The sequence below is a fragment of the Rattus norvegicus genome, chromosome 2 (assembly GCF_036323735.1).
Source record: "Rattus norvegicus strain BN/NHsdMcwi chromosome 2, GRCr8, whole genome shotgun sequence".
In the NCBI taxonomy this organism is placed as follows: domain Eukaryota; kingdom Metazoa; phylum Chordata; class Mammalia; order Rodentia; family Muridae; genus Rattus; species Rattus norvegicus.
Window position 1 is genome coordinate 42,983,063 of NC_086020.1, and position 27,207 is coordinate 43,010,269.

At 40.6% G+C, this 27,207-nt stretch overlaps 1 protein-coding gene across 13 annotated transcripts in view; it reads left to right on the forward strand.

The window, feature by feature from the left end:
* Positions 1-27,207, forward strand: part of Pde4d (phosphodiesterase 4D) — a 1,514,231-nt gene that overhangs the window by 1,234,726 nt on the left and 252,298 nt on the right. Inside the window, exon 1 of one of the 13 annotated variants that reach the window (XM_008760721.3) lies at positions 657-26,051. The exons of the other annotated variants lie outside the window; for them this stretch is intronic. Within the exon in view, the coding sequence (XP_008758943.1) occupies positions 25,987-26,051 (65 nt within the window). The 5' untranslated portion in view covers positions 657-25,986. Of the gene's footprint in view, positions 1-656; positions 26,052-27,207 lie in introns of those variants that run through there. 13 annotated transcript variants of the gene reach the window in all.

Sequence of the window (27,207 nt, forward strand, 5' to 3'; positions counted from 1 at the left end):
TAGGGTTCAAATTCATGACCCCGTTTCCCCTAGTGACTTTCTGTAAGCCACAGCATTAATGCTGCGTTTCTTTGTTCTCCTACAATGTGCTTATAATACTTCCAAGAGGTGATGCGCACTTGAGAACCTAGGTTATTGCTTTTGGCAAGGATACAATACCTACTGTGTGCCAGCACCAATCTCATGTTACATGACTGCTGAGGCATTTAATCCTGAAGACAAATATATGAGTGATATGTTATTATTACCCCAACTTTACAAATGTCTGAGCAAGCGTGTAAAGACACAGTGCTATGCCTCAAATCACACAGCAAGCGAATGACCTTTTCAACGTGAAGTCCTAGTCTGTCTCTAGAGTCTATATACTCAATCATGGCAGCAAATGTTAAGAGCTTTTTGTGTGCTATGCTGTGCTGTGCTGTGCTGTGCTGTGCTGTGCTGTGCTGTGCTGTGCTGTGCTGTGCTATGCTAAGCTGTGCTGTACTGTGCTGTGCTGTGCTATGCTAAGCTGTGCTGTGCTGTGCTCTTCTGTGCTGTGCTATACTGTGCTATTCTATGTTATGCTATGCTATGCTGTGCTGTACTGTGCTATGCTATGCTATGCTATGCTATGCTATGCTATGCTATGCTATGCTATGCTATGCTATGCTAAACTGCGCTGTGCAGTGCTGTGCTAAGCTGTGCTGTGCTGTGCTGTGCTGTGCTGTGCTGTGCTGTGCTGTGCTGTGCTGTGCTGTGCTGTGCTGTGCTGTGCTGTGCCGTGCTGTGCTGTGCTATGCTATCTCTAATACAAATCCACTACTCTCCTTGTATATGTTTCTTGGTACTTTTCACCAGCTTTCAGTTCCTAAGAGGCTTGTCTGGTGATTATGTAGCAAATATTTCTTTTTCATTTGTAGAATATTTATAAGTTGCAAATGTGTCTCCCTTATCATTTGATCTTCTTACCAACCATGAAAATACTTATAGCTTTACCTTCAGACTACAAAGACTTTAAGAGGCTTGTAGTAATCCCGAAACTAGAAATACCCTAGCTTTGTGTGTGTGTGTGTGTGTGTTGGGGTGGGTGTCAAGTACTCTTTCTAGCATATCATCCTGGTTTGTAATTTCTTTCCAGCAAACTGTAGGGTAAACTTGAAATTAATTTTAAAGCACTCCAGCAAAATTTGCAGAAGCCCTTTTTAGAAGAGATACTTAAAATAGAGAAACATGGAAGTAAGGGCTGATTGTGCTGAATTGAGGGAAAGCTTCTTCCAGTGGACGGGTGCAGCTGTGCTCTGGGTATCACAGGTCAGATGCTCATTTGTTAGCCTGCCCTACTGAGCACCTTCGACAGCAGCATCCCAAGTGCCCTTCCGCTCTGTGCTATATTTCTGCTTTTAAAAAATTACAATTCTTCACCCCCCCCTCCACAATACTTCTTTCATAGCCAGCTCTGTGTGTGCCCGTATGCATATGTATGGATTTTAGTTTCCCTGTTAACATTTGAGGTGGCAGTTGAGCAAAATAGCAATGTGTGCATTTTTTAATTTCTCAGAGTTCCAAGAATAATGATGGATAATGCCAAATACAGGAAGGGGGTTTAGATGTAAAATTATGTCACCACAGGTCCTGGCACATGAGAGATTATCTGGGAGTATTTAGGAGTCTGAAATGAACTGCCTCTCATTGTATCTCTAGATCTAAAATTGGTGATGCTATAAAGTCATAAATATACAGGAACTGGAAAAGATGACAATCATCTTGCACAGCCCTTTGATATTATTTTTAGATGAAGCAGTAAAGACTCATGTCTTAGTAAGGGTTTCACTGCTGTGAGCAGACACTATGACCAAAGCAATTCTTATAAGGACATTCAATTGGGGCTGGCTTACAGGTTCAGAGGTTCAGTCCAGTATCATCAAGGCAGGAGCATGGCAGCAACCAGGCAGGCATGGTGCAGGCAGAGATGGGAGTTCTACATCTTCATCTGAAGGCTGCTAGTGGAAGACTGACTTCTAGGCATCTAGGGTGAGGGTCTTAAGCCCACGCCCACAGTGACACACCTACTCTAACAGGGCCACACTTACCTATAGTGCCTCTCCCTGGACCAAGCATATACAAACCATCAAAACTCACAAAAGTTATATGCTTTTTGTTCTTGTCTTATCTCAACATACAACATACTTCAGTGACTACCCATATGCTAAATCTGTTATACAGGGCATCATGTGAGGGGGGGATCACGTGAGAGAAGCTGGCAGAAAATCTAACTCAGTGCTGCCCAGTGCCAATGTAATGCACACTCTATATGCAGTTTTGAATTGCTTCATAAGCCATATTTTTAAAAAAGTTTAATATTGTGAAATTAACTTTAAAAATAGATCTTAGTTTATCTTAACCAAATACTAGCTTTTTAACTTATATAATATTAATAAAATTGATTAGCTTCAAGTTACTATGAGATTATTAATTATTGGGTATTCCTTTTTAGTTCTTTCTTTAAAGATTTATTTATTTATAACTTATGAATTTATAAGTACAGTGTAGCTGTCTTCAGACACACCAGAAGAGGGCATCAGATCCCATTACAGATGGTTGTGAGCCACCATGTGGTTGCTGGGATTTGAACTCAGGACCTCTGGAAGAGCAGTCAGTGCTCTTAACCACTGAGCCATCTCTCCAGCCCCTAGTTCTTTCAAAATCAGACCATGTGTTAGATTTTGGATACATCTCCCTTTGTATTAGCTGCATTTCAAGTACTGAATGTTTTTCCATGTCTATTGGACAGCGTGTGGTGGTAGAATCATGGTGGAAACAAGTGATCATGAACTTTAAAACTTCAGTTTTATTTTATTACTTATTTCTAAATTTTCATTTTAATGTCAAAACACAAGTTTAAGTCACCTCTTCTGAGATTATTGAATAAACAGAGCTTCAAAATATTGGCTGAAATAACTCTAGATATAACTACTTTATCTGTGGCATCCCTTCATGGCAAAGAAGAAATACCTTCTGGCTATACAGACATCTTATTGTGAAAGCTGGGTAGCTGTGTTCACATGTACATGCATGGGTGTCCTTGACAGAACAAAAGATAAGCTGTTAGCCACCTTAAAAATATTATTTTAAAAATACTATCAAACAGTCATTTTAGTTATCACATAATTGTCCTTCATTTTTTATAGCATCTACTTATTATTTTCTGTCCATGTGTGTGTATGTGCATGCACATAGAGACAGGAGGGTGACTTGCAGGAGTCAGTTCTGTTTTCACCACGTGAGCTCTAAGACTTGGACTAAGATTGTCAGATTGTCAACCTTGTGACTATACCTGCTAGGCCATCTCACAGGTCATTTATTTGTGAAAGTGAAGAGTTGGTTCTATTGACAGAAAAGATGGGATTATTTACCAGACTGCCATCTAAGTCATCCATGAAAGAGACTTAATATTAAAAATATAAAAATAAGAGAACAGAAAGAAATACTGCATCTGGCCGGTCTTCAAATTCCTGTTTGTGATAAATTCTACAGAGGTAAAATGGCTCCTGCGTTGTTTAGTGTTCAGTTCCATTACAGCTCCATGACAAGGTAATGGCACTGTGGGTTCAGCTCTCCTCTTGCCTTTTCTTGAATCATTTTGTGCAGAGTTTAGGAAAGATGTACTGGTGGGTTTCTTCAGTTTAAGATCCTTAGCCATTGAAACAAAACCAGAGCTAAGTTTGAAAAGGAATGTCAGGGAGCCATTTCTGGTGGTCTCTGAGTTTAGAGCAGACAACCCTTATAAAGGGTTCATATACTCCCACTTAATTCACTACTTAATTCATATATCCTTGACCATATATCCAAAGACTAGGGTAGCTTTCCTCAAAGCTGACTGGAATTTGCAAGTGATGCCACATTCATCAAATTTTCTTGCTACTTAATGTGATACCATACAGCCTTCTGAGTTAATTCCAGTTCTAAGTTCAAATCTACACTCTTATCCCTATCAGTGAAATCAGAAGGATAGAAAATGCCCCAACATGCAAAGAGAGAGGGAGTAGGGGGAGGGGAAAAGGGATCAAGAGAGAGACAGAGATAGAGAGACAGAGACACAGACACAGAGTGTGTGTATATTAAATGTTTGCAGACATAAGTAGCAGAAAAACCAACCAGAGTACCATTGACTTAGTCCTTGAGCAACCATAAAACAGACAGCTCAGTGTCTCAGCAGTGCAGTGACCTGGTGAACACCCAGCCCTTTCTCTTTTGATATTCATAAGTGATGCTGAGCTTTCTGGCTAGCTACCACATCATCTCAGGGTATATGCCATGGGTAAGTTATTCCATAGCTGGTCGCTTGAATAAGAGTGGACCCCAGAGGCTCATATCCTTGAATGCTTGGTCCCCAGTTGATGGAACTATTAGGGAAGGATTAGAAGGTATGACCTTGGGGGAGGTACCAGTGCCATGCTGGCCCATCTGCCTATTACCATCCTTCTCACGATGATGAGCTTTAACCCTCTGATGCAGTAAGCAAGCTTCCAACTAAGTGATTTTGTTGATAAGTTGCCTTATCTGTGGCATCCCTTCACGGCAATAGAAAAGTCATTAAGACCCCACGCAAAAAAACTATAGCCAGAAAAAAAGCAATGCTTTTCTCTTTATATCTGCTTTTTGATATAGAAAAGTCCATTTCCTGGACAGCTCTCCCTGGTTATTTCCCCCTTAAGGTCTAATTCACCAAATTTCCACACCTGCCAACATATTAGACAGCCACTATGAGATAATATTTCCTTGATTTCTCCTTGATTGAGTATGAGCACACCCCACATATAAGTTGGGGATGAGCCCACCCCCCCACTCCCAGTGTGTTTGCACCACACTGAGGTTCTGAGGCCCTAGATTAGGGTACAGATTAAGTTACAAGTCAACAATTTCAGTACAGTATGCTGTAGGGAAGCAAATAAAAGCAGGACATGATCAATATACCCAGAGAAGGCGACTTGACTCAGCTTCTAGGGCAAAGGGCAAAGGAGAATGTGGGTGACAACTTGTAAAGGAGGCATTACCTGGCCTAGCAAGTAAACAGAAAGGAGAGAGAGCCAAGGGAACAGATGATGGGAATGAGCAAAGTACCAGAAAAACTGAGGATGAGAAAGAACACGTGTGTTTGTGAGTGATACAGAAATTTTAATTTGTCTTAAATACAGAGTATAATGGTCAGAGATAGAAGGATCAGTCAGAAATAAGGCTAGGAAAGAAAACTGTAGATCATAAAGAATCTTATATGTTCTAGAGTCAGTGAAAGGTGGGAAGGATCTAATGACATAGTCAGATATGTAGTTTACAAAAGTACTTTTATCTGCCGTGGGGAGTTGGACTCAAATAGTCAGAGCCCATGGTAAGGAGAACATACGAGAATAAATTGCAATAGCATAGCTAAAATGACGAAGGGCCCTAAGCCAGTGCCCTCAAGGCTAGAGAGGCATGGATGGTGTCACTGGGCTTTCAATTTTCAGGTATCTTTGGAGAGAAGAGACTGGGGGGATCAATACACTCAGATGTCTGACTGAGACAACTAGGAAGATGGTGATGGCATTTGTCAAGATAGGCTATCCAAATGACAATCAATTTAGAGGTGAATTGATTTGAACTGTACAGCATAAGTCAATGGGGTCTCTTCTGTCTGAGTGAGGATGGTTGTCTGCTCCTGGAAGAATATTTCTGTGCTTAGTGGCATAACAAGTAGTCAGTGATCGAGGAACAGCACCAGAGGCAATATAATTTACTACAAAAGATTATGAGCAAACTGAGAGGGCCAGAAGGGTGTTTAGAGAGAGGAAGGGCACCTCTCTGAGAAAGTTACCCTCCTCAGGGGACTCTGGGATCTTTTGTAAAAAAAGAAATTCTAATGGATTCTCACATATAGAGACTATTAACATGGGAACTGAAGAGAGTGTCGTCTCATTGAAACTCATCGTGACATGGATTTGAGGATTGCTAAGGAGTGGCTTGCTAGAACAAGCCTGAATATATAAAATAAAATAGAAATTTCGAGGAGTAGTTGAATTGAAACAATTACACACATTTCTATATTGATCTTTAATTGTGAGATATATTAATCAGCCATTGCTTATAGTAATGCTGCATAAGAAACAACTTTAAAATTTTCAACGTGTGCAATAATAAATTTTGGTTTCTTCCTCTTAAGCTGAGGCAGGGGGTGGGAGAGCTTTGTCTCCCACTACAGCTTGCTGTCATGCCTTTCCTCACAGTGTTCCTCCTCAGACTATCTCTGAGCACATTCTTGTCATTAACAGTTGGCAACTCTGGGACTGGCAGACAAACTCTTGATACCTCAAAAGACCACAGCCCAGAACAGGCAATTTGGCTTGTGCCCATATTCTGTTAGCTTTTAAAAACAATGTGGCCAAGCCCTCTCTCATGGAGGAAGAGATAGGGCACAGAAGGGTGGTGACTCTTTGCTAAAGAATAGTATGATTATATAACACATGAATTGATATGTATTTACCTATAAGGTATATATCTTTGGAAACCTCTTGGTTCCCAACCACAGAGATCAATGGACTTTATGTCCAATCAGCATCACAGCCTCAACTGACCTGCATGGTTTTCTGCTCTACATTAGAACTAATCTCCACAGGCATGGCTGCCCAACACCCTAGCCCCTGGGTTGACTGATTGGAAGAGAGCTAGCAGACTAAAGAGCATCTTGTGTTCATAATTATGGGATTGAGAAAGAGGAAATGAAAACCTGAAAGATGCATAGTAGGTAAAGTGAGGGACAAATGGAGTTTGATCTGTCTTAGCTTTCTGGGTGAAGTGGGGTGTGACAGAGAAACAGGCTTTGGAAATTTACCTTTAGTCTGTTTTTTTTTGTTGTTATTGTTGGTTTTTTGTTTTGTTTTGTTTTGTTTTTTTGCTACAAACATTTATCAATTGAAAAAATCCCCATGAATCATACCTTACATTCACATACAGATTGTTATCCATAAAGTCTAGAAATAGAAATACTTTATATTTTCATAAAGACCTCTCTTTTGCTATATTGACGTTGCTAGACTAAGGGCCAACCTAAGAATTTTGCATGCATTAATTCACTTAGGTGATTTGGTTAGCATTTTTCTTACTCTCATTCTTAATTACTGAGTTTATCTACATGCTTGCAGAAACTCACACATTTTTATAGCTGTAAGTCTGGCTATTAGATCCCTGGTGAATGAACATGAGACTATAAATATTGGCCAGAGACTCAGAGAGGAGCAGCTGGAATGTGACCAGAGCCATCCTAGCATTGGATGTGGCGACAGATGGGGTGGCTGCTCCTCTGACCCATGGCTAGCAGCTTTGCTTCACTACTTCCGAAATGGTGTGGAGAGTTTTACCCTCCTGCTTTGTGAGTCTCTTGTTTCCTGTAGAATTGACACAGGCCTTAGCAGGCACCCTCCCACCTGCGTTTGGAAAAATACATTTCCAGGTCAGTCTTCTGTGGAAAATTTAAAGGCCTTGAAAAACTCATGGCAGTGTTTATAGGAACGAATACAAAATGGAACGCTTTTACTGCTTTCCCTAGCAGAAATGTTTACCATGCTGTGCATTACAAATACACGGGGCCAGAGAAATGGCTCAGCTCCTAAGGGTTCAGACTCCTAACCAAAAAGGCAAACATATAATACAGAGATCAGACTCCATCGATACAGTAACTAGAAGTCACCTGGCAGATATTAGACATGTCTTTTTAAGAGACTTATCTGACATCCTTCCCACACAAACATACGAACAGAACTATGGCTGGGTTTTCCATAGGACCAATCCAAAGCCAGGGGTAGCTATTGCCATTTCCATGATTTTCTCACCCCAGATGGAAAATTCCTATCAGCTGAGCCAGTGTCTACAGACTGTGAGCAAATGTCTGTTTCCTCGCCACAACCGAGTGTGTGAAACTCTTTTCAATTGGTGAAATCACCATGAAAGGTCAGGAGATTCAAGTTACAGGCGTGACAGGATCCAATTGCTTCCTAAGTATTATACCAGGAGCATAAATGTTTCCTGACTTTAACACCAAGTTAGAATTTGAAAATTTCAGAGTTTTGAGTCAAACCCAACCTAGTTGGTCTTAAAGGTTATTTTTCTTTGGGGGAAGAAATATACCTTAAATGATGAAGAAAAAAATATATATGAATATGTAGTGACAACGCCTAGCATCTCTGTAATGAACAACCTCATTCTTCACGTTAGGAACACCTGGGGAACAGGAGTTTGCAATTCAAAATATCTATCTTTCATATTTGATAACCTATTCTTTTGCCTGTATATTGTCTTAACTAACAACTGCCTAAAATGACTAAGAGCAGGTTTTTATTTCATTGTCTTCTCAAGACAAAGGAGGAAGCATTTCCTAAGTATTTCATTACAAAATAAATAATGAGAAAACAATCTGTCTGTGTGTAGGTTGAGTTAAAATGCCTTACTTCAGCAAATATCTTGTAAAATGATGAAGGCTGAGTTTATTGGTGACTTCATTGTTAATTAAAAAAAACCCATTCAAAACTTGTGGAAGAATAAATAAAAGCAAATCGTCTTGTCTGTATTTCCACTACATTAACACAATTACGTGTAACATTCTCTACAGCCTGTTATGCATTTTTCTGTATCTGTAAGATATAGTTTGTGAACCTTGGATGTGAGAACGTTTTTTCCCCTCCTTTTAGAGCCTTTTTGTTATTTTCTTTAATAGATTCTTTGGTATATCTGTAACAGTTTCAGCCTAACTCTATAGCATATGTTACAGCTGTGGACCCAAGGACATCTTTGTCCTACATTCAAAGCAAAGTGAATACATAGAGCTTTGTAATTAATTAATTAATTAATTACTGCATCCCCACTATGAGTTCCATATCCTTCTAAATGAAAAGGACCTGTCTCTCAGTATGTGATTTGATTAATTTGTTCAACTGTTGTTTATCTTACTCTTCCCGGGAGTAAAGCATAGGTAGCATGCATAGCATGTGATAGGTGGCGGCTGTATAGGTGTTGATGCTATGTCAATCTCAAACTTTCTCTAATGTTATATAAAAGACTGTTTTGTAAACAATCCACTAGATTTATCGATAAACCATGTTATAATTGTAAATGTGCTTTCCCAAGGTATTTCGCATCAGTCCATCTCTTTCTCTGCCATTCAACAAAACTCAATTACTCTGGCTAGCTGTGTAGAGAAATAATTGTCTTTTAAAGCCCCATTTGACACCTTCATATACATATATAATGTAATTTATACATTATATTTTGCATATATATATAATATAATATATATATTACATTTGCCACTGCCTCATACTCATTTTCCTGTCTTCTACTGGGACCTGTTTAATAGCCACCTTTCTATCCTCTAAAATCTAATATTTATATGTATATATACATTATATTATATTATATTATATATAATTAATATATATTAATGTATATACACACACATACATATATATGTAATAGAAAATGTGATTTTTTTTCTGAGTCTGGCCTGCCTTCCTTAGCATAATTATCTTCTATTTTATCCAATTTCTTTAAAATAACCATGGTGGCATGCATTTGGCATTCATTCCTATTTTTGCTGAACAAAGCAACATTGTTGCCTAAACCCCACATTTCTGTAATTCCCAGTCTGCTGAAGGAAATCTAAGCTGGTTTCCCTATCTTCTCTATTAGAAATACTATTGTGATAAGCATGGACTTAAATGGATCTTTGTATCATTCTGACTTAACAATCATTCAGGTTTATACCCAGAACTTGTAGGGCTCATACTGCTGGATCACATGATATTCATGGTATTAATTTCTTCAGAGGCCTCCATGCTGACTTTCATGTGACAGTACCAATTTCCATTCCTATCGGTTCCCTTTTCCCAGCATCCCCGCCAGCTGCTGTACCCTGTCTGGATGATAACTACTAACTGGAGAGAGACAGAATCTCAACATACTTTTGATTAGCATCTCCCCATTGGGCATGTAGATGGGGAAAGATGTAGAACGTTTCTCATATATTTACTGTGTCTGTACTTAGATGTGTCTTTAAAGGAAGGAAGACTGGAGACAAACAACATTCTGAACATTCTTTCATCTGATTTCCAAGGCATTGAGGTCAGACAGCGCAGGCACTCATGTCTTTTGTGGAGTGACGGAGTCAAGTGTTGTGACAAAGGGGCTGTGACGATCTGAAGGTAGAGAGAACAGTGGATCCTAGCCCAGCCTGCTTCTGGCTCTGAGGCTATTAAGCATCTTGACCTCAGGGGACCCGTGTGAACAAAATGAAGGGAAATGCTTTGGGCGGCTTTAGAGTTTTTCATTTCCTCCTAGCAATGCACTGCCTGCCCTTGTCTCCCAGTATCTCCATGGGTAACCCTTGTGGAGTCTTTCTGCAGGTTCACCACCTGTGGAAAGGTCAGATCACACACACAAGGAACAAAGATGTCCCAAGTCATTTGTGCATGTGAAAGATGATTCTGCCAGACATAATTTATCTCTGTTTGCCTGATAGGACTGTAGTCCTCTCTTCATTAGACCATTCTGCCTGGAATTTTGAGTGTCTCAAATGTGCAGAAATGTAAAATGGTATAAACCTAAGATATATGTGCTAATAGAGAAGGATGTTGCAGAAGCCTGCTAGTCCTGCCTAGAACGACTATCTAAGTACAGCAGCATGTGAATTGATTTTGATAGTGGGTTGAAAAAGTTAGCTAGCCTCCCTCCCACAAACTGAAGAAGGCAGATAACACTTGCGTATGTACACTGTTTGGCCTCATCTACTGAGGAGTGTGAATACAGCTGCTCTGGGAAAGGCCTTCTAAAACCCTTCCTTGGCAGGGGTCTCTGCTTTCTTACTGTGGGCGAAACCATGCCAGGGAATTCTCCCAACACCCAGGCAGCTTCATAAACATCATCTTTGGCTCAGCCATGCACTGCTGTCTAGAGGCAGCTGGTGTGTGGACCGGGAATGTCATCAGCTACTATATCTCAAGTAACCAGCAGGAAGTGACAGCTGAAGGAGGTGATGTGTACCTTTGTACTGAAGCCACAGTCAGTGTCTCCTGAGTGACCGTAGACTAATCACCAGCATAGACAGAAGCAGAGAAGCAAGACTTGAACCTGGCATGAGCTAAGCCACAGAAGTGACTAAGAATGGGTTTCCCCGTTTCTCCATTTCTGCCCATGTATAAAGTAGCAGAACTTTCATGCTGCTCAAGAAGGCAGATAACCTGTACTTATTATTGCATATTTGCCTTGCTTGGGCTCAGTGCTCAAGAGTCATCAAGAGGAGTTAAACAGACCTTCTTTCTTCACACAACATTTTGAAGCCATAAAATAAGGAACAGTCCCAAGAATTTCACAAAAGAACTTCAGATAAAGAGCCAAATGGGTAGGAGGTGTTCAATAAATGTTTTTTCTTCCGTCTCAACTAGTTAAACCAACCAAATTACTCATTCGACTAGTTATTCAGAGTTTTGTCTAATGCTTAGTGAGATGCTCACAAAGGGGATTTTTAAAATCAAAATGCAGTCTACTCGGATTGGCTTTATGTATGCATGATGGAATAGGTACCCAGTTTTATCACGGTTCATTCTCTGACTCCAAAGATTTCTCCTGCAAAGGTCTAAAATATTGATAGTTACAAATTAATCCCCCTGTGCTACATTATTGCTATTTTCATTGTACCTGCCATTAAAGTACAAAATATTGAACAAGTAAATAAACATTAGCTCACTGATGCATTAGCCACTTCCCACAAATGAGTTTCTTAAAGATTAATAAAATTCCCATACTAGTCTTGGACTCTTCTCAAGAGAAACCTGGTAACACAACTACTACCCCCCAACCCCCCAAATTATTTTCTTTGGTTTTCACAGAATTTGTCGAACTAGGCATGTTTTTGGAACTTTGAATTAAGCTACCACTTGAAACAGAAAAATTTCACCGTTTCTTCTTCCCAAATGGCAAAAGTTAGCTAGCTATATTGGTCTGTTCTGGATGGAGGAAAGAATAGACTTAAATATCAGTTGCTATGATTTGAGCTTTTTATTTTCAGTATGTCCCAGTGCCATCATCCTGAGGCCAAGGATAAAAACAAATCGGTGTCCATTGTCATTCAAAACCTGTTTGGTTTCTCCACCTGTGTGCTCTGTATGCCTCATCCTTTCACTGTACTGGTCTTCCTTCTGTGACAGAGGCAGGGGACAGGAGAGAGTGAAGCAAGAACAGAAGCTCAAAAGTCACTAGCCACTGTGACAATAATCGTTAAAGACACTAGAGTGCCTGGCCCAGGAAGTAGTGGCACATGCTTGTAAATCCCAGAATTCAGGAGGCAGAGTCAGGCGGGTATCTGTGAATTTAAGGCCCGCTGGGTCTACAGAGTGAGGTCCAGGACCGACAGCAGACAGGGCTATTACACTGAAAATCCCTGTCTCAAAAAACAACACCCAGCTAGAAGGCATTATATGGAGCAAATTTATGTTTGCTAAATTTCTGACAGGCAGGTACAGGGCCAGAAAACACAGACGGAGTCATTTGAAAGTGAACCAAATGGTTCTTAACCTTACAATCAGTGGCCTGGAACTTTCGAGTTTATACTACCATGTGTTACCCATTGTCCAGTAGGACCATTGTCAACCTAGGTGTATGGGAGATGCCTTAGAATTGGGAGGATGGGCAATGGGAGCTTGGATGAGAACATGTCTATCAAACGCCTACCTAAGCGGTTCTAGATAAAGAAGTTCATGTCTCCGACTTCACAGCTTGCCATGGGCTGACACACAACACCCCACAGAGCTCTCTCATTTACTGCAGACTCCCTCATATTTTTCCTGTGCCTCTGAGCCAGGGTTGAGAGACTGGGATATGCATAATCCTTTGTCGAAGTAAAACTGAAGGTTATTGAACACATTCGTCATCCAGTTGTAGGATGATACGCTGGTTAACACTCTTGCAGAGTAGCTCTTGATGAATAAGCGATCACCACGGGGGTGGGGAATCTTGGAATTATTCCGTGCCTCTTTCTTTGATTTTTAGTGCCACCTGAAAGCAGAATGCTTAGAAACTGGCTATATTTAATTTTGTAGCTTTTGATCAAGCTTTCTGAAAACTTTTGTCATTTCCTATCAATATCTAGAAGACATTATTAATGGAAGTCTCAGATCCTGTTTGGTTTCAGATCCCAACAAGGGGCTAAGGTGCCTATTTTACATATCAAAGAAGACCTGACCTCTAGGTTCTCCCAGCATCCCTAGTCCTCTCAGTCCTCAATACTGGGCATACACTTCCCCCAACCCTGAACTTTCCAGCAATCCTCCCAGAGGCTCTTCCCTATATAATCTAGACATTTTGGTATTTCTTCTCCTCTTCCTCCCCCCCCCACCCTTTCCACCTGCATGCACCCTGCCCTTTCTCTCTTTCTCTTCCCCCCTTTCTTCTCATGGTTACTCCCCTGGCCTCAGTCCTAGAGGTCATTGAACTTGCCTCAGAGCAGCTTCCTAATAAACCTGTCTTTCCTATATTCTGACCTGGTTTAAATTGACTCATCTCACTGGCTTCATCTGAAGGCTTCGTCTGTGTCTACTCTTTTTTTCCAAGTATTTTGCCTACATTATCTAATAAGCATTATGGCTGGGGTAAGAGGCAAGTGGGTAGTTTTGACTTTGGTAGTATAACCCCAAAGTGTTCATAACTGCTACCTAATGATGCTTTGTTGGTAGTGCTAAGAGTGGTAGACCCAGTCATTCCACTTGGGATATATGTTTATTTAAAATTAAAATAAAAGAGTCACATTGTCTCACCATTTGAGAAAATGAGCAGTTTATACAATTCCAAAAGCGCCATTCACACTGTGACTCACGTTGGTAGTACACACTAAGACTATGAAATACGAACCTCGAATATGCAGTGGAACTGCTAAATGCTTCCTCACATAAGCCACCCTTTACTCTTATCTCCCCAAGTAAAACTGGTTGCACCCCAAAACAGTTTTTGTTTAGATCTCTCCTCGTGTTTAGAATCCAAGATGAACAGTAAGTGTCCATGAATAAATTTAATTATTAAAGGGTTGCAATGCTTCAAGGAGTGGATTAAATTCACTCAAGTCTTTTCTGTTTCCTTCCTTCCTTGCTTCCTTCCTTTGAGCATTAGTGTCTCAGGAATACTATCCTACTCAAAGGCAGGTTGAGGGCAGGTATGAACCTCTGGAGTAGTAAGCGGAGCCCTAGTGTGACCTTTCCGTGCTCTTGCCGAGCTCCTTGTGAAAGTGACTCAGAGTCACCCAGTGGAATGCACCAGTGACCCTCCAGTCAAAGTGCCCTCAGTGGTGTGTGATTCCCATTGAGTAAGGAGAGCCAGTCAGGCATTGAAATCTGACCTCGCAGTCTACCTGTGCTGTGCCTGGTCCTTTTACAGAAAGACAAGAACTTATTTGCGTCACCAAGGCCACAGTATCTCCATTATAGAGTTGACTTTGACTTATTAAGAACAACAGCAACAAAAAAAAAAAAGAGAGAAAACATGGACCACCCCAACTTCTATGGAGTATCTTGTGTAATTCACAAAACAATACATTCCCTTTGTCTTCAGAAAACAACATTCATTACAAAGAAAGCCATTGGCAGTATTCACTGAGCAGCTGAGCAGAATAGAAGTGAGCTCTAACTCTGACAGCCTGTTTGCTTTGTTCCACCTTTTCTTTGTGTTTCCTTTTCTCTTAATGCGGGGGGGGGGGGGGGGGGGGGGGCGTAGCCCTAGTTCAGACCTGCATTCCTGAGACTGATAAGGGATGATCATCTTGCTTCTGCTGGTCCATTCCTAAGCTCAGCCTGCAGGGCCACCTACCCCACTCAGGTCTCTTGGACTCTTAGTTCACAAGCAAATTGATAAATATTTTAAAGGAGGATTGACTTAAATCTCTTCTAGGTGTCTGATCAATAGCCCAACTGTGGGTACTTGAGACTTTTGTCTTGCAATCTTGAGTGTTCAGTTATGAGAAACAGGAAGAGGGAGGGAAGCAGGGGAGGTGGAGAAGGACAGAGGGAAAGGAGAAAGAAAGAAGGAAGGGGGAGGGAAGAGAAAGAGGGAGGGAGAGAGGAAGGGGTCAGAGTAGCTGGTTATAGGAATTCATGATTGTTATTCCAGCAGTTGTTTGGCTGAGGTCTTAGGATTGCCCTAATTTTGAGGACAGCTTAGGCTTCAGAATAACATCTAGACAGACAAGCAATCAAACGAATGAAAAACTTAAGGACGACACCTTCTAACTCTCAAAAGTAGCAATCACAGCCTAACATTTTCTTTAAATGTCCACAATACAAGTCGTCAGTGAGTGCCTTCCTTTACTTCATTGACAAAGGTAACTGGAATGCACTGGAATCAGCACAGAAGCACTGCCTAGAAGCAGGCCATATGTCTCCGTCCATGAGCTGTCACCTCACTCCAGAACTGCCTTCCCCTAGCCACTCCTCCTGGACCTTGTTGTACTCAGTGACGGCCGTGGATCTCAGTGCCTGCCTCTCAGGATCTTTCCATTGGCCTGTGGTTGAAAACAAAAAGCAAACAAAAACAAAACTAAAAAACAAACAAACAACAAAAGAATTCAGCAGCTCCAATGCATGTGAAAAAAAAAAAAAAAAACAACAAAACTACAGAATTGACGTGAAAGTTTAATTACGTGCTCAAATCTTAACAGGCTGCCAATGTCAATAATTTAAAGTGAGTATTCATAAAAAAAATTATGACTTCTTTGGAATAAAAACTTGTGGGCTGGCGATTTTTCATTTCATAAATATTCCCAGAAATTCCAGATGACTGGAAAGGAGCCAGGGCTGCCCTTAGTCATATCTATTCAGTGATACCCACAGATTTATTTAGAAGCAAAATTAAATGACTGTACTTTTTTTCTTAGAGCAGGAACAATGTATACTTGGAAAAATGAGTCTCTATTACTCTATGGGGAAACAAAATGTATGGAGCTCACAAAGGTGCCAACGTCTGAGCCCCTCCTCATTTGTAAACTGCAATTTAAAAAAGCTGGTATTTTATGTCTTTTAAATTGCTGCACTTTGGTAATAATTTGCAGTTACTCTAAGGTGTTGCTTTAGAAAAAGGTTAATGAACTGTCCTCTGAGAGTCAATAAAGGAAGTAGTCTCAACCCCAGAGCAATCCAAAGACTCACTACAGAAATGTCAGCTAAAAAGGAGCTTTGAATTCCGCAGGCTGGGTGGGAGGGTGCCTTTGTGCATGCTCTCCATATGGAATAACATTCTGCCCTGAAAATAGCATTTGGCTTCATTCCTTCTTTTAGTTTTCCATGAAGAAACTTTTTGCCAAGTACCATATTTGTGCTCCAGCTTTCCTGCAGACGTATCAGAGGAAGCAGCTTCTTTAAGAACCCAGCCTACACCCCAGAGCAATTTGTCTGAAGACCTCTGTTCTGTGTTGTTTGTGGGTTTGTTTAGAGTCCACTGAACACTTGGAATGAATAGTCTACCTTTCTCCCCAGAAGGGTGCAGACTGATAGACAAGGTTCAACAGTGTCCGCCGAGGCTTCCCCAGCCTGGTTCTCAAAGCTATCTGAACAAATAAACAAACAGGTAAACAGCAAACGCCACAGACCCGTGGACTTGGAAAGAGGATGGAAAGTTAGTCCTTTTAAGGGAATAATCAATGTGGTAAAATAAAACATACTTTTTTTTTTAAAAGTTGCTACTGAATAGAACATTTTCTTATATACATACTGTGTGGTATAACAAATATTGGAAGTTTCAACTTCTGCAACGGAAATAATTGATCTTTAATGATTTCAATATCAAAGACACCCAAGAAGACTAAGGCAGAGATCCTAACTTTATCAAGCTATTTTTTTTAACCTAAGACTCCCTTAGTTTCAGTTTCCTATTCAGTATTTCCAGGTGGTATGCTATTTCTTGAACCACTTTGCCAATTAGGAGTGACTTTGAGTAAAATTAGGAGTTGAAAACTTAAAATGACTCTTCTGCTGCACGGTGTGATATTTGTGGGTTCATCTGGAAGTTGAAGGTTTCCTCAGGTTGCACATGGCCTTGGCAACTGAGTCAACACTGATCGTGCCCTTTACCATTGTCTAGGCCTCAGCTGTCTCAATGATTTGGTAGAAGAAAAATACTAGTGCTGAGCTCACACGCCTGTCTGAAATGTTAAACGAGTGATTGAAGCTCGCCAGCATCGTTCTCTGGGTCTGGTCAGCACAGGACAGGTGGGGCCTTCCTATGTCCTTCGGTTTTCTTTCTCTAGAATGACAAGGCTCACCTGTGCTGGTTTTCCATTCATCTCTCTGGGGAAAAACTGCAGTTCCCATATTTGATGAGCATGTCTATAATGTTCTCTGGACGTTGATAGAAACACACACACACACACACACACACACACACACACACACACACACACACGCTAATTCATGAAGAACAGTTACTTATTAGTGACTCTAAGAAGGATCTGAGGAAAATTGACCAGGATACAGGCTTCCTCCCTGGCAGACAGACTTCTCATCCATAAGTGAATAGGTGTCTGATTAGGGCAGACTTCCCCACATGCAGTTGGCCCCTGGACCATCATCCCTCAAGCTATAAGAAAGACCTTCCTGGAAAAGACATTCCTTAGAGCTTTCCAAAGGTCCCTATTGCTGTCTTCTATAAAGGACACATTGCAGAATGGCTTCCCCAGACTAAAGGCCATCTCTACTGAATATTTAGGCAAGAATTTCCTTTCTTCAGAGAGATAGTGAGTGAGATTGATCAACTACAGGTCCTTCAGACCCTGCCCTACACATTCCTGTGGTTTTTAGTGGACGTTTTCTATCTTAAGAATGTAGTAGGATCTCTGTGTTATTGTAGGGGTGGGGAGAGGTGCTGACGTAACTTTTAGGAATAGAGGTTTATGAGAAGAAGACAATAACATCTCTAGAGGCTTAATTCCAGCCACGAAGCAAGTCCTACCCAAGAACTGAGGAGGGAAATTCATTGGTAAAAGGCTTGTGCACCCCGCTGGTGACCAAGGGTTTGTTCTGTTTATAAGTAAACAGAATTCAAACCAGATTCTGTAGAGGTTACTCTGAATACAGAAGTGAGAAGACAGTGCCTGCTTTCAGGGAATTCCCATCACCATGGACACCCAAGTGTCTTCTCAGGACAGATAACTGTTAACACTAACCAGTGCCTTAGTTTATGATGAGTCCCTAGGGCTCGTGAAGATAAACTTAGTGATTCTGGAGTGGATAAGCACTCTCAAAGGAGTGTCGCCCAGATATCCAGGGGAGGAGGGTCTGGAGTAAATTCCTGAGGAATAATAGAGGTAAAAGCCAGAAGGCTAACCCTGTCAGGGAAGGGCACACATACCACTGAAAAGATTGTTGGGGAGGGGACAGCTTGCGCATCAGCCTGACAGAATCTTTAACAGAGAGGTGGGTGGCTATTTCCAGGAACATTCATTCAAAACTAATAGCCGGGATGAGGTTGGATGATGTCTGCCACACCCACAAAGGGGGCCACACCCACAAAGGGGGATGGGAGTGACTCTGTAAGGCACACTGCACATTTTTAAAATCAGAAAATTGAGTATATTATAGTTATGTCTTTGAATGACAACCGAGTTTGGGAAATAAAGTTTTGATGAAAAAGGGAAGATAGGAAACTATACCTGATTCGTTCGGTAAAGATAAGCAGGAAGCTTATAAACTAGGATTGAAAATAGAAGAAGGTAACAGTTTTAACCCAACTTCTAATCCAGGATCTGTGTGAAATAGCATCGCCTTCTTTACGTTTTCAATCTGCTCTCCTCCAAATCGAATTGGTTCTTCTTTTCAAACATATTTTTAATACCAAATGGTATTTGACTGAGTGTTTAGTTTATGTCATGCTGTGTGCTTACGTCGTCTTTATCCTCATGAAGGTCTATTTTATCTCCACTGCATACTGAGGCAGGAGAGATGGAACAAAAGTTAAACAATTTTTGAGATAACCAAGCAGTGAGCAGGAGAGTTTGACATTAGACCCAGACAGCCTGACTCCTCCTCTTCTTTCTTACCTGCTCCTCCAGACTCTTTCTAATTGCTAGGCGTTATCTCAAAGAGCAGACGTTTTATGTCAAAGAAAACTCATTTGTAATGTGTGTCAAAGGATGAGTTGGCTATACTAATGTACTCTTCCTCTGAGCATGTGCAGGGAAGTGTCATCGATAAAAGAAAAAAAGAAAAAAAAAAGGAATTACAGGGCTCTGAAGGAAGCTTGGTTTCTAAGCTTTTTTCATTATTTATTACTTGGGGGTTACATTGTCATTAAAACTTCTTGGAACAGTTTTGGCAGGTTATTCTTCACACCCTATTTTAATAAAAACCACTGATTTTCTCACAGCGCTCACAAAGAAGAGCCCCATTAGTGACAGTTACCTATAACCTAAACACATATTATGTGTGTGTTACATAATATAAACGTATTAATTATTCTAGTATATATTCTATTTAACATATGCTATATTTTGGGATTGGTATCAGGAATTAGGAATCACTTGATTAAACAGAGAAGACCACTGGGCCCTCAGAATGGGTAAAGTTACATATGATTGGAATGCACATATTTAAACAAGAGCAGAAAAGGGTAACATCTTAAAATACCAAGTATGAGTCATGACAAAGATGTTTCATTTTCAAAGTCAATCAAATCAGAGGTAGAACTGATCAAAGCTGACTGGATTGATATGTAAAATAAAAGACTTGACCTGTGCTCTGCAGGAGATAGCTATCCAGAGAATTTTTTTATTCAGAGAATTTATATTGAGATCTCAAGTCTACTGCTAAGGTCCAGCCTCAGCTTGGAGAGGAGTTCTGAAAGAACGACTTGAAGTCAAATCCTTGGATCCATTCTGATGACCTGTGTTCTGCTTGACAGAGTGTTTCCAGTCTGCTTCTCTCTATGCTCTGCTTTCTCTCTGGAGACTTCTCTGTATTCTGCTTGCTATTCTAAGAGATGTCTCTGTTCATATCCTGCTTGCTTGTGTGTGTCAGTTCTCCAAGTAGTTCCCTTCTTATCCTAAAAAATTCTCTAGATAACTTATCTCCTGTAGAATATAGGTCCAGCCTTTTATTTTACATATCAATCCAGTCATTTACTCTAGTTTTTCCTTTTGGTTATCTTATGAATCAGTGTCCCATATTTCTTAGGAGATACCAAGCACATATTTTTGTCCTTAATATTACAAAAGAATTCAGAGATCTGTCTACCTTTTCTTTAAGTACAGACAATAAACTAGTTGGGTGGGACCTGAAATTACCATTTTTAACACACTGGGGACTAACCTCGCTGCATCCCAGGCTGACCTTGAACTCAGGAATCTGCCTGCCTATGTATCTGCCTGTCTTTGTATCCTTCTGACAAGGCTCACAGCATAACTACCTTTGTTCCTTTAGATTCATGAAGCCCCTCATAATTTATATTGCGTCCCCATACTTTTGCATAGTTGAGAAATTATGCATTTTCTAATTCATGTTTTTAGAATTCTTTTCTATAGCCTTAAGGGCTGAGCTGAAGGTCCCAACAGTTACCATTTTGTTCAGACATTAGCTATACCTTCACCTCTTGGACTCGTGCTGTCTGAGATTATCATGGAGTTATTAACAGAGAGGACATTCCTCAAAGGAATGTAAAATATGTACATTCTTATACAAACAAGCCTTATCCCCATAGCAGCCATAGACCAGGGCACTGTCCCAGGGGCAAGAACCACATCACTCTGTCCCCAACAGGGCCACAGCAAGCTCAGCAGCCTACCACTAGAACTTAAGGACTTATTATTCCATTCAGGCACCAGCACTGTCATGCACAAATCCACATGCGAATGCATGCACCACACATACTTAAAGATGATAAAGGTAAAGTCTTTTAAAAGCTTGTCATTGGAAGACACTTGGGATCCAGCTCTACTTGTATGATAAAGAAAAGTTTAAAGTATATGAGCCTCCGTAGACACCTTTTAAAGTGAAGCTTGTGTATTTCTAAACTTTGACAGTGGAAAACAGATTGTGCTCTGGAATTTTGCTCTAAAAAAAAAATAATCGAAGTAATAATCATTGTCCCCAATAGAAAACAAAACACAACAACAACAGGACAGTTTGTATTTGAGAAAGCTAGCAAATGTCTGTAAGTATGTAAGTATGTAGTTAAAATGCATACATATGCACATGGGAAAATGGCCAATGGCATAGCCAGATAAAGGGGGACCACAGGTGCAGAAGGTTGAGCTGCTCCCAATGCTACACAGAGAGAGAGAGAGAGAGAGAGAGAGAGAGAGAGAGAGAGAGAGAGACAGAGACAGAGACAGAGACAGAGACAGAGAGAAACAGAGAGAGAGACAGAGTGAGAGACAGAGAGAGACAGAGAGACAGAGACAGAGAGAGAGAGAAGAAAAGCTTTGAGGAAAAGTATACAACTAAGTTCAAATTTTTAAACAAATTATTGACTGGTTTTGTGTACAAAATTATTATTGTGTCTCCCTTGCAGGGATCTGATGAGCCGTTAAGACTCCACTTAAAACTTAAACATATGAAGTATAATACACTGAACATCGAGGAGAGAAATAACATGCAATAGTGATAACTTTCTAATCTGAAAGTTTATGAAAGAAGCAGGAAGTCAAAAAGTGGCTTTCAAAATATAGTACTCATACTTCCTGAGGTCTTGATAGTTCAGGAATCCCTTGTCAATAAGAAAGCAGTGCGCCCAGTCGTATGTACAGGGAATGTAATAAGAAAAAAAAAAAAAAGAGACACTAAGACACAACTTAAAATACCCCTCTACAAAAGGAGCATGACACAGTACTTCTCAATAACAAGGAAATGTTGCAACAGTTCAAAGTGACTTGTTCATTAAGGTTCAGACAGAGCGTAGAATACCAGGAAACTGTAAAGAGCGGATGTCCATCGTCATTTTTTCCTCAAGAGTTGACTTGGCGTTTCTGTAGTTCAGCACACAAGGCAAACCTGGATATGTAGTTCATAATGTGCTTCTAATGTGCTCGACAGTTTGGAGAGTAGACCGTATCTCTTAAAATCTGAAAGCAGAAGTTTACTGAGCAGGCAGAAGATGAGACGATTGTCTGAGAAAAACTACATTATGTGTTAAAAATCAGTCCTGTTACCTCAGCCCACTGGTGTCCGTTAATGTCTCATATTTAATGAATGTTATGGATAAATGACAGTTCCACCAGTGACACGCATCCCTGATTGATAGGAGAGAGAAACCATGCCTTCAGACACAGCCAATCTACAGGAATGCAGAAAATTTCCCTTGAGAGCTGTTGCAGTGCATTGTCCGCCCTAATAATTGTGTGAGAGAGGCGTTAGGTAATTTAACAACAATACCCTGCTATTAATATTCAATTGTACTTTGGAGAAAACATAACCAGCATATCAAACCATTTTCAGAATAGACATAAAAGTACTTTCTAAATTTAGCTTAAGTTCTAAAGATGAGAGTGAGTGAGGATACAAATATCAAGAAACTAATATAAGTCGATTGCTAATATGGAGGAACTGGGTTCTAAGGAATGAAACTGTGATGGTTGCATTCAACAAAATATAGACAGATAGGCGGGTCCTATTAAATTTTCTCACCCATAGCAACCCATCAAAATGCGGTGACAAGCTATTTGAAGGCAGGCTATGAACACTATGCAACCAAGTAGACCAGGGAAACTGAGGCAGTGGCAATTTCTCATCCACTTTGACTCCTAACTCTGTAGACAAAAACATGGACCTCAGAAGGCCCAGTTCTCCATGGCCAGGCACCCTTGCTAACCTGGACTTTGTCACATTTATGTAAAACAGGGATGCTGTATCCCCTCGAATTAAAGAAGACACTCAAATGCCTAGGATGGAATTTTAAAAATTTATACAAGAAAAAAAAATAGACCTTAGGATAGGAATGGCATTTAACAAAAAGGATGTCTCTCTGTTTTAGGACAGTCACTTCCTTTTAGCATTAGAGGTAGAGCCAAAATCTACGGACTCAAATCTCAGCTGCCTGGAGGTAGATGGACCACTTCTCCGTGTACTGGCAACCTCCATGTGCTGTTCCACTGAGCTGGTTAGTGACACAGATTCTAGCTTCATACTCGTTTCTGGGTGTGTGGGGAGGCCTAGCATTAGTCCCTATGAGACTGGAACTCAGTGTTGGTAGAGACTGTAGGGTAATTGTAGGCAAGTAACTCACAGGTGCTCCTGCAGTGTGTATGACAAAGAAGGGTGTGGTGGTAAAGTAAATAATCTAGCTGAGATAGTATTCTCTCTGGGGATAGACGAACTCCAAGATGATTACTCCTGGAGAGGTTTAACACAGCACGCAGACCCTGCATTGTCTGATCCGCATTATCTTCCTACGTGACAACCAGAAGATATCTGGTAAACCTTGAAACAAGAAAAATGGTTCTACAACTAGCTGCTTAATTTTATTCTCTTCTTTTAATCACTTTTAAATTCACAAAATAAATAAGTGTAAACCATCCATAAATACCACACTCCCCATTATATATATACACACACATATATACATACACCCACATATACACACACACATACACACACAGACATACACAGAGACACACACACAGACACCCACATATACACACACACATACACACACAGACATACACAGAGACACACACACAGACACACTCGCATACACACACATAGATATACATATACATACACACATACATACACACACACACACAGAGATAGTAGCTTCCCTACCTTCTTTGGAATTTCTAGAAATATGTATTTAGAGAACCTGCATGAAATATTCTAAAGCATGAGCGATATTCTAAGGATGGGTCAGGTCTAAGAAGGCCTGAATGTCCTTAGGCAGTACAGAAAAAGTGAAAGGCTCCTGGAGGGAAGCAGTTTATTAACATTTACTTTATGAAGCCTAAGAATTCCCAGAGAGGACAAAATCACCAATGGACAGTGAGGTGCGAATGGCCTGTTATTGTAATAAGCAACCCCAGTCTCCCTGACTTCATTCTTGCTACATCAATTTTCCAAGCTGTCTGGGTGGGTCACAACCACGCTCCAGCATCCTGTCTCCAAAGGCTAAATAAATACCAAGCTCACGTCAGACTGGGGAAGCAACGCTCGGCTAATGTCATCGAAGATTCCGAATGCTTATTTTTGCTTGATAATTCACCTTCAACATAATTGAAGTTGGCACACCCAGAGGAACATATATCCTTTGTGTAAATGTTCAGAAGAATAGACAAGGCGTGGAAATGTTACTTCTGTCAGGAGCAACTGGAACCAGCTTACAGAGAAGCTACCATAATAGAAGAGTATTTTTTTCTTAAATATTTAAAAATTTTAATTAAAATATAATTACATCATTCCCTTCCCTTTCCTTTCTCCAATCCCTATGGCCCTTCTTATTCCCTCTCAAATTCTTTCTTAGATTATTTTTTTACATATTTATAAACACAAATGTATATAAATGCTACCTACTGTATCTGTTATTGCGTTTGTTTAGTGTTGTGGATTCGCGCGCGCGCGCGCACACACACACACACACACACACACACACACACACACACAATTTGAGGGATAACCACATAGTATTGTACCACTAATTATTTCCAGATGCTACCTGTGGGACAAGTACAGGTCTTGATAAAGGTTAGGCAATACACAAAGCCCCCTTCTGAAGGGCTGTAAAGAATGAGGTGACCTAAGTCTCCATACACAAATCAAAACATTTATGTGTCATATGTGTCATATTTTTAAAATTAGGTTCCTAAAACAGCAAGAAGACAGCTATTGCCCAACAAGTTACATTAGATTTTTTAGCTTGAATACCCTAACTGCACCTCATTCAAGGAGATTTGCTACCATAAAGTATATATATGTGAAAATATAATGGAAATGAATTTCTGCTGAGTCCTCAAGTCCCCTCAGCTTCACTTTCCATGTTGCCATGTGGTACTGGGAGAAAAGTGACTTTGAGGTAGTTTCTTTGAATTTTGATAAAGAAGATAAAGAAGAAAAGTTCAATGGCTAGGGGTGCATGCCTTACAAAGGTGCTAGGGGAGGGAGTCCTTTCTGAATAACATAGACAGCTGCTTTTTCAGGGAAGGGCATGGCCTTGAAAGTCTCCAGAGCTCTGCTGTGTGCGTGGCTGCTTTGCTGTCCTACGTTCTGGAATCAGAGTTCCGCCCCTTTGCTTTGTAAGTCAGCAATTGACCAGGCCGGGTTGGGCGCTCTTTTTTTCCCTCCCTTTCTCACTTCCCTGCGATGTTTTGAACTGCCTTCTCACAGACGTCATTCAGCCCTTGAGGAATAGTTTCTGCCTGGTGAGACTGGTTGGTAATTCTCATTCACAAAGACTCGCGGCCGCGTTCTCAGGAGACACAGCGGAAATTGGCTTGGCAGGTATCTGGGGCCACCCAGCCCACGGAGCTGTGCTCCTCCTGCGACTCCTTTGCTCTGCAGAGAGCTTTGTCCCCGCGGTTGGTCGCCCTGAAATGAAACTTCCTTGACAGCTCGCCCTCTGCGTGTCACCAGGCTGCCAGGCATTTTCCTTTTGCTCTACCTGAGTGAGTGCCTGGCGGGGAAACCTCTAAGTCCGTTGTTACGGAATTGCAAAAAAAGAGATTAAGTGACCTGTTCACGGGGCTGGCTTCCCTTGTGACCCAGATGAAGAAGAGATTCAAAATCCAGTTCCTCTGTGGGCAAGGCAGGCAGAGAAGGAACTCCCTTCGGAAGAGCCCAGGGCTTGGGCATGAAAGAGGAAAGCCCGCCTGCTGCCGGCGACACTGAGAGCTGAGGCAGGAGGCAGCCTTCCCTGCCTGCCAGTAGAGAAACTTCCAAAACCTTCTTTGTGGAAAGCCTGCTGATGAGTATTGATCAGAAGACTTGAACATTCTCCTTTCCCTTTTTCGTTTTCTGTGTCCCCTCTTCAAAAATGAGCATTATTATGAAGCCGAGATCCAGGTCCACAAGTTCCCTGAGGACAACGGAGGCAGTTTGGTAAAGTGCTTCTTTTTCCTTCTTCCCCTTTACATAGAACTCAAGTACTTAGTAATTGCTGATGAGGTGTGATGTTAAAGCTTTGAGGAAGAACTTATTGTTGGCAACACCCTTATTCCTTATTTTCCTCATTAACCTGTCTGTTCTAGCAAGGGAGGGGGGAGGGGGGAGGGGGGAGTTAGTTTAACTCCTTATGGGCCACAGCAATTTATTTAAGAGTCACTTTTAAGGGAGAGAAGAAAGCATTTAGTTTGTTCGATTGTTTGTTTAAACGAACGTACTGTTAACATTGCCTTGGCTACTGCCAAGGGTTAGGAGTTAATGATGCTAGAGATCTTTTATGACTTATAGAAAAAGCACCTGGAATATAAAACCACGTGGCTAAACATGAACATATCAAGTTCTTTATCAGTCAATCACCTCGTCTTTACTTTGTCACTAATACGTTGTGGGTAATATAAAACTTCTACTTTAGTGAAATGTAAGTCTACATCAATTGAATCTAATATACATTTTCTGTTTTTCCCTAATCCCATTGTGATATGCTTATATACATATGGCCCTTAGAGAAAACTTTCCAATAAAATTAGTTTTATGCCTAGGATAGCTGTTTATAGAATCCTCTATGGCTAATTCAGAGGGAAATCTTATGAATTGTTCCCAATAATAGTTGTAAGTGGACGAATAAGCTCACGTTTTGGATGTGGGGGGAAAAATCATACTTGGATAAGGGAAGTAAAAACTAAGATTAAGGTAGAATCAGGCAGGCAGTGAAATCCAGGAGATATTATGTAAGCAAATGAACTCACATTGAAATACATGAGTTATTTGCATAGGATGCTGGGTCTTGCTTGTATGAGTGGCTAATCTTTCCCTGTTTTTATAATAGTTCTTCACAGTAGACTGGAAACAAAAATGGGCCCTTCTGCAGATTTTAATAAATTCCAGAAAAGGAATCTACTTCTTATAATATTTGCCATTCCTTATTAAAGACTACATTAAATAACTTTATGACTTGATTGTGAAAGAAAACTTTATACCTGGAGGTATATTTGCAAGGTCCTTTTTGCCCCCAAACAAAATAATTACTGAGAAACACAAAAAAACCCTTTTATGGATTTATGTAGCTAGTGCAAACCTCTGACACAGCAGTCAG